The sequence below is a fragment of the Terrapene carolina genome, unplaced genomic scaffold (genome assembly GCF_002925995.2).
Source record: "Terrapene carolina triunguis isolate 2854851 unplaced genomic scaffold, T_m_triunguis-2.0 Scaffold62, whole genome shotgun sequence".
Lineage (NCBI taxonomy): Eukaryota > Metazoa > Chordata > Testudines > Emydidae > Terrapene > Terrapene triunguis.
The window spans coordinates 55,130,417-55,139,321 of record NW_020664413.1 but is presented as its reverse complement, the minus strand read 5'-3'; the positions used below and the strand labels follow the sequence as shown (position 1 = coordinate 55,139,321).

The window sequence follows — 8,905 nt, the reverse complement described above, 5'->3', positions numbered from 1 at the left end:
CAGCTCAGGCCGTGCCCGGCAGCGACGCGCCGTGGGCAGGCTGCTCCTGCTGTCACTAGCCGGGCCCCTCGCCCCCCAGCCCCTGGCTCGCAGCCCGGAGCCGCGGACAGACGGGCAGAGCGCCCGGCTCCGGCTCCGCCTCCCCCGGGCTGCCCTTCTCCCCCCGCCCCTAACCCTGCCTCCCCACCCCAGGCGCAGCGCCCGGCTCGCCTGCCTGTGTGCGCGCTCCGGGGGGACGTTCATTATTTATTTATTGGTGTTTAATTTCCTGCCAGGCGGGTCTCCCTCCCTCCCCGCTTCCCCACCCTTCTGCAGGCAGCGGGGCTGGCTGGAGCAGCGGCAGCCTTGGCTGGGAGGGAGGGAGGATGGGTGGGGGGGCAGGTGGGCTGCTTCTCTCCGCGCTGTACCTGAGCTGAGCTTAGCCAGAGACTTTTATTTATTGGGGGAGTGGGGGGAGGGGAGGAAGGCAGGGGCGGGAGGTGGTTGCTATTTTGGATGCAAAGATCTGGGGACAGGAAAACCGCACACACAGAGACACACACACACACACAGACACTGAAACCAAGGACAACCCCAGAAAGGACTCACTTTGCCTTGATGACTCAACGCAACTAATAATCATTTCTCTCCTCTCGCTGTGGCGAGTCCCTCCTGCTCCTCCTGCTGCTGCTGCTGGCAGAGGAGGGAGCGATTGAAAGTGACACATCGGGGGCTGCCGCCTCTTCACCGCGATCACAAGCGCCCGCTTCCCGGCTCCTCCTGCTGCCGCTTCTCCTCCCGCTGCCCGGGATAGCGGCCCCTTTAGACGCGGCCTCCCTCCCCTTCGCCACCCCCTCTCTCCCCCGCGATTGATTTTCTCGGCCGAAGGTGTGAGAAGTCGGGCCTCTCTCTCTCTCCCCCCTCGGAGCCAGTCGCCTCACCTCTTCCCCCCACCCCCGTTCACTCCCCCGGCTGCCCTCTGTGGAAGGGGCTCGGACTCGTGACAGCCAGCGCTGCCCAAGAAGACACCCTGACCCGGGACCTTAAAGCTCGGACTCGAGGAAAAGGAAAAGGGGGGTCAACTGGGTGGGGAGGGGGGAAGGAAGTAGAAAGGAAGAAAACACGAACGTAAAAGGAGGAAACAAGAAAACTTTCCACCCTGGATTCTCTACTTTTGATCCATGGACAGAGCCCAACTCAGCCAACTTACAGACAGACTATAAGCAGTAAGTACAGCAGGAGCGCGCCCACGAACCCCGCGTGGGTGAGCAGCTCGCAGCAGCCTTTGTCGCGAGGAGCGAGCTAGTTTTATTATGGACGGTGTCCGTGAAATCATGACGGCGGTGGTGTTAATTGTGAGAGAAACAGCCCTGGCTGCAGCAATGCCCTGTCCCTCCTTGTGCCTATATGGCTGGGTGGCCGTTCCCAGGAACCCGCCTAGCAGGAGTGGAGCACACAGTTCTTGGGGGTTTCTGGCTTGGTTTGTACTGCGTTGTGTAGTCAAACCTGCCAACCCGATCTCCTTTAAATAGCATGTGGGCACCCCAAAACTGACCTGCCTTGCAAACACTAACGCTAGGTTTGGAGAGCAGGGGTGGGTGGGGGGAGTTTTTAGAGTGAATTTGAACTTGAGTTTGATTTGGCTCAGAGTATCAATGAACGAAGACGCGGCTTGACCCGGGATGTGTTAACGGCACTTTGATCGGAGAAGTGTAATCAAGATACCTGTCGCATGTTATTTTGATAAACTTGCCGACTTTAATGCACGTTTGCCAACATACGTACCAGGTCACATTTGCAGGGAGCCCAGAGCATTTTTAGATCCGGTTGTTATCCTTGCGGTGTTTGCGCACTATTAGTTTGCAGAGTGATCTTCCGAAGAGAGATGATGTCTCCGTATATCGCTGTATTAATTCACAATCGGGGCTTCACATTATGTTGTGTCCGCGTGAATCGGGTTGATTCTGTGCAGGAGTTACTTAACACACCTACCTTTTTCAAAGTACCCAACTTTCTAAACTGACCCACGGGACAGAAATGTAACGTGTAAATGTCTCCGGTAATAACATGGTTTGTGCCACTGAATTTCAAATGAGCGATCAACTCTGGTGAGCCGTTGTGCGTCAGTACTTGTTAGTTACCTGTTCTTCAATCAATGTAGGCAATGTATTAACTACTCGGGTGCAAATACCTGGGTTTCAAGCAGTTTAGCTCTTGCATACTATAGAGAATGAATATGATTCTGAAAGCCGGGGTTTGATCGCTTTATTTGGATGAAGTGAGCGGACAATGATGATTACTATCTCTTGAACTCCCTGATTATGCTCCCTTTACAAACCTCTGAAGTGTATATGTTTCTTTCTCTCTAGGTCCTTGTTCATTTTACTGTGATCTGCCTGTGGGAACTTTGTCTCCAAGTCAAAGTAGCATGGAGCGGAGAAGTGAGAGTCCCTGTCTAAGGGATAGTCCAGACAGAGGGAGCGGCAGCCCTGATGTCAAAGGTCCTCCCCCAGTGAAGGTGGCCAGGCTTGAGCAGAATGGCAGTCCTATGGGAACCCGAGGGAGGCCCAATGGCTCTGTGACCAAATCAGTGGGAGGTAACCATCCAGTAGTATTAATGTATACATAACAGACTGGCAGCTGAATTACAATGGCATAGTGTCAGAGTTCATGTTGATTAAGCTTTCTGTCTGGGTGTAGGATTACAGGAAGTGGATTGCAAATTGTCAGTACCCTACTTGCCCCTCATCAGTAACTAGCAGCCTCATTTACTGTTAAATAGAAAAGTGGTTTATCCAGAAGGTGGCATTTTGTTGGGCATGTTGCCACTCTGTGCGAGGTGTTGGCAGGTTTATGTCACAGCTAGCAGTTTCTAGCTTTTACTGGAAAGCTTTTAGCTGTTAAACTCTATTCCAGTGTTAAAAGGGTGCATGTAAGGGCTTCATTTCATATTGACTCTTTTCACAGAATATTTATTAAAAGGCCTTTTTAGTACCACAGTTAATCCATCACTATATCTACGCCAACTCACAAAAGGCCTGATCCTACCCCTACTGATGAAAAATGGGAACAGGATTGGGACCAAGTACGCCAAGCTTTCTGAATAGGAATTCGTTGTTTGAATACACGTAATTATAAACTGACAGTGAAAGATCACATTAAAATTTGTGTTGCATGACGGCCTTATTTTTACAGGGGAAAATACACTTTTACTCATGCATCAATAGATAGTTATTCGCAAAAGAGAGCATTGGAGACCACTTAACTATAGTTAACAGGATCTTACTAGTGGCTTAAAATATATCATGACATTTATAAATAATAATAATACCCTAATGGTTTTATGAATGAATTCTCATAAATGGAAAAAAACCTGCTCTATTGAATTACAACACATATTACTTGTAGAGTGTATATGCTTTATGGAACTTATATGAACAGTTATAAAATCTTTAGGCAGTTAACCTGTTATGCAGAGGACATAGCAAGACATAAACACATGGTTAGGATCAGTTTGTTTAACATAATTATTACAGATTAATTTTGTAGCTTTGGCACAGTTACTCTCTGTAGAGCTTTAAATTTCATAGTTGCCCTGCTCCCTAGTTGCTATTCAATTTTGTGTTTATGGCATGTTTCAGTGACACGAGTGGCTGCTTTTTTTCAAGCAACTACTTACTCAAGCTAAACTCTCCGATGACCTCTTAAATGTCCTGCTTTTTTCTCTTAATTTTGATGTTGACAAGATTGATATAATGTAACATTACATTTAGAAAAATATCTTTAAAGTTTTGTAGCAGATCAGGTAGTAAGAGAGAAAAATATTTCAAAGCAGGCCATGGACATCTTTATATGTAGTAAGAAATGTAATTATTTAATGTAATGTATGTTTGTGGGTTTGTTTTTTTTAAATCTAGCCCATGATGGATACAAAAATCTAATCAGTTCATAATAGAAAGGGTCAGTACATTTGGAAAAGATACTTTAATATTGTCATTGCATGACTGTGTACTTAATTTAACAGTTTTGTCATTATATGGTTGATTTAAACGTCTTTTCTCAATAGGGTTTCTAATTGCTGAAGTTTGTTGACCGGCTGCAGCTTGTATTTTTCGAATCATAGTGATCTGTATATTTACTTAATGAAGGGTATAAAAGCTCAGCAGTTTCTTGTGCTTTTGATGAATTCATCTCCATTTATTGAACCTCTTATTATTTTTGTTCTTTTAAAGGAGGATGCAAAGGGAGAAATAACTTTACAGTTAAAGACTTGTTGTATTATACCAATTAGAAATTAATAGGAAAATAATTCATTGGCTAACAGTGGGATCCAACTAACTAGTTTTGTCTGAAAATGCTAGAAAGTAAGTATTCTAGCCATAGGTGGCTTTTAGAAGACTGAAGGACCGTGGCTTCATTTTAAAGAAAGGATTTGAACTTGGAACTAAAGTTTTGGAGATCTATTAAAATGCACTTAAAAAAAGGATGACTTCAAACATTTTGGAATATATATGTTGCTTTCTAATTGCAACTGTACTTTGCCAAAGGAAGTTTACATGGTGCTGTGATTATATTGGTGGTTCAGATTGACTCTGGCCTATTGAAGTATGGAGCGTTTCATTCAGTTTAACATGAAGACTTTCCTTTCTGAAGACAAACTTTTAAGAGGTTACATTTTCATTCACTGCTGTCTGGTTTTTTATAAGCTTGATGTAGACTGGAGTGTTTAAAATGTAGGGGAATCATGGTGAATTTTTTCCCTCATGTGTTTTTTAGACAGCTTGCCTGTGTGTCTCATAGTTTGAGTACCATAATACAGTTTACTCATTGGTTCTTGTTCATATTGAAAGCAAGAATAAAATTATTTTTGTCTGAATACTGATCTAGGATCTATAATATTCAATGCTAAAGTAGTTAAGGTGGATTTTTTTTTATAAGATAATGGCACTGTATAAGATTGATTTTTATTTTTTAGAAAAGCTTTCAGGATAAACTAACATATCTATTTTTCAGAGAGATGTTTCCCATTTTCTTTTTAAGATTTGATGTTTATGAACACATTATTTTAACTTTGTGTCCAAGTAATGTATTTTGAATGCAAATAACTGAGTCTGTCGGTTTCAGAAGTTCATATCGCTCCAAATGTACACTGAAATGGTAATAATTTTGTCACTTTAATTGTGACACTCAAATGTTGGCATTTGAAGAGTACTTTTTTAATTTATTAGAGTTTTAGAAAATAATATCCTTTCATGTACAAAACTTGGTGTCTATAAAAATAAGTTAATAAACCACTTTTCCAGTGCTAGTCATAGATGAAGACTCTTCAGAAAAAGCAAACTATATTGAAATGTTGCATAGTGAAATGACTTCCAAGACTTTAGTTGATGTGCTCTTAGTTTGATTTTATTTTGTACGTTTAAAACGTTTTTTGAAAAGTACAAGTTTTTTATAAAGCAATATTTTCAATGTTTTTCTATTTAGAGACAATGTTATTACAATCTTTTTCAGTTCTGTAGAATGTGTTTTTTAAGATTTGAACCCCAGGGCAATAAGGTGCTAACAAATCACATTTTGATTACTCTTATTTTCCCTTCATTTGTTCTACGTAGGTAAACGCTGAAATGTTTTTCTTTTTCTATTATGCCCACTTTTAGTTAAATCTCAAGAATAAGTATTTCTGTACATTTTCATTAAAAATGGAGAAATTTAATTTAAATTATCTAAAGCTATGGCAGGACTGATGACCTGTGGTAACAAGTTTTATAACTTTTAGTGTTTATTACATTTTTTTACAGTGACTTCCCAGAGAAAGAGAGAAATATTAAAGTGCACGGATGTTCCACTTTTCTCACTGAATTTTTCAGTGAGAGTATTTTACATAAAGCGCTGCAAACAGTATATCAGCTCTGCTAGAGAGAAATTTTGCCTTCTGACTTTTTTTGTAGCCGAATGTACATAATTCAAAGGGCCATTATGGCAGCTGTAGTAAACTTGTGTAGGTCACAAAAAGATAAACAAGGCTGTTTTTAATAGGGGATTTTAAAGTTTCTGTACTGTTTATAATGGTGTTTGCTTCAGCTGACGGTATTAGAGTCCAGTTTTGTTTTGCTCTGGCTAGTCCAACACTTTCCAAAATGTTTCACCAGTTATCTAACCAGTCTGTTTTAAAGCATGTATGTAATAAAACACAAGTGCTCAGATGTTCATGACTGGTAGGTTTTTTAGAGGGTCCCTGGGAAAAAAGGCTAATATATCTTTAAAAAACATATGAAGTCTGGGAGAGAATTTAGAGTGTGCAGGAGAACTATGGTGTTGACAGCTTTATATTCCTGTTGGGTAACATTCACTTACTAGAATTGGCGTCCCCTCTCAGTTAGTAATTCACTCCATAAGGATTTTGAAAAAAGAATGATTAATAGCTAGGAAATTCAGATTTGCAAAATTGTTGATTAAGCTTGCAAACCTGTCTGTAAATGGAGCTGTATTTGTATGTGTGTATTTTATTTCTAAGAAGACAGAAAACGAGTTCAGAGTCTGAGTGTAACTTAAAATATTAATATCCTAAATGTGCTATTTAATGCTTCGGTATAGAAGAATTAAATGTAGAACCCAAATAACACAATCAACTTTTAGGCAGGAAGCAATTGTATAATATTTGTTTTTTAAATGAGTTTGAGAGCAGTTTAATAGCAATTATTTTTTTCTTAATTTAACTGTTAAAACATGCAATTTAATTTTATAATATCTGTCTGAAAGAGAACTTTCAAACAGTTGTAACTAAATTACATGAGCAGTACTTAAATCTACCATATGGAAGATACAAATATAAAAAATCTTCTTGATGCAGTGCATTCTTCTATGGGTGTTCCTGATAATTTTATACTGCTGATTGTTCTCAGCTTTTTAACATTAAAGATTAAAAATATTTTGATCTTCATAGGTACATTTCAGAAATCTGTTTTAATATCTCTCTCAACAGAGAGAAATGCCAATCAAGTGTGGTAAAAGTACTGTCTATCAAAATCAGTGTCTTACAGCTAGTTTTACAAAAGAATACTAGTTAATCTTTGTTATCCTATATCTGTTTCAAGGATATAAATACTTTGTTGCAGGGGGGTGGGGGGAATCCATTATTATACAGACTCATGCATGCAGATTGATCACATTTGATATTATATTCTAAATTGTTAGGCTATCATTTAGAGCTGAATTTTACCTACAATAACTGTTAACATGTTTTAATTGTCTGCATAGAGAATGTTCCTTATAAATAGATCAGGTAAAATAAAGCAATAGGTTTTAGATGTTGTTCAAATCTAGGTGAAGAATATCTTAATACTGTCTGAAAAAGATATTTTTGCTATTTGAAAGGGCTGTGCATGTCTAGGTATTGAAGTTATGAAAGCCGCAAAGCCTTATTAGCTTGGGAATTGGCAATGCACTGTAGTCTATCTTATACCATGTATGCAATATAGTCCGAAAACACTACATTTTCTTTTGCTTTAATTCAGTATCAATTAAAGTAGAAAGCAGATTCTTAGTTTTATGCATTAATAGTATATCACTAGGAAAAAAACCCCTCATCTAATTTAAATAAGGAAAAGGGGACACTGGTATCTCCTTGTAATGGAGATGTAGACTGATTAATTGTTAGAAATGAGCTGCTTTTTGTGTTGAAAAAGATTATTTTTCTTTCCTGATCATAGCTGATATCTTAAAGAGAATAAACGTAACAGTCACTCTTCTGGGGTCATCTAGTGTATCATCTGTATTTTTGCTGAGGTAGAAAAATAGCCCTTCTCTGTTTTCAATACTTGGTCTGTTATTAAACTAAAGATACAGTTGGTTAAAATATATATGCAATTGAACATATGCATTAAACAGAATATAGGGTATCCACCCATTCGGTGACCTAGGCATAATTTGATGGTTAGTGTAATTTTGGAACTCTAAGTTCCAACTACAGAAAGCCACTGACCATTATGTATTTGAGACTTGAAGATTAGCTGTAATAAGATTTCCCCCCCCACACAACTGTGAAGCGGTAGCTATAGGCATCTTTTTTCCCCCTCCTCACAGTAAATTGCTAGATGCCATTATCTTCATCATGAACCAAAGAAAAGAAAAGGGACCAACATCTTTGAGAAATTAAATGTTAATTCTTCTTTCTCTCTGTAAACAGTGCTTTTGCTGTACTTATAGGACAGAACAGATTTACTGTCAATTATTTACAGGACATTTCTTTGAGATAAGTGCTGTCAGTGTGATTCTAACAGACAGCGACCCCGTAGAATAGAATTGGTTTGATGCAATGGAAGGGTGGTAGGTCCATGCCAAAATAGCTGCAGTATAGAACAGCGGGGAACTTTTGCTGCAGAAAATTAAATAGCTACATTTTCACAACCAAATTTAAACAAAGAGCTTAGACATCACCCGAAGAAGGAAAACAATATTAAACTTTACTGTTATGGATTAAACTCCTAAAGGTGAAGCTAAATGATTTGTTTTTTCTTTCCTAACTATATCAATATTCCTAACGAAATTATTTTGCTATCTGAAATATTTTAGCAAGGTTTAATAGTAGATGAAAACTAGTTTTTCATGTAATTGTTTGTAATAAAGTAGTCATAAGCTTTCTGTGATCAGTAAATGTCACACTTCACATTTCTAATCTGTATTCCAGACTTCCACATATTATCCAATACCTTAATACACAACCCTTCATTTTCAACTGAGATTATAGTTTGAATACTTTTTTATGAAGTTACAAAAGTGCAAAACCACTAATTTTTAATGCCTTCTGCACAAGCAAAAAGGGGCACAGTGATATTTTGGACTTTATGTAAAGAGGAAGCTGGCACATGTAACATATTTTGTCACTGAAAATGACACAGTAAATGGCAATGGAAATTGACATCTATGC

At 39.1% G+C, this 8,905-nt stretch overlaps 1 protein-coding gene across 1 annotated transcript in view; it reads left to right on the top strand.

Annotated features, from left to right (window-relative positions):
* The first annotated feature begins 1,009 nt into the window (after positions 1-1,009).
* The window catches only part of SATB2 (SATB homeobox 2), a 156,220-nt gene continuing 148,324 nt past the window's right edge, over positions 1,010-8,905 (top strand). The window contains exons 1-2 of the mRNA XM_024206990.2: positions 1,010-1,205; positions 2,349-2,576. Coding sequence (XP_024062758.1) covers positions 2,408-2,576 — 169 coding nt within the window. The 5' untranslated portion in view covers positions 1,010-1,205; positions 2,349-2,407. The remainder of the gene's footprint in view (positions 1,206-2,348; positions 2,577-8,905) is intronic.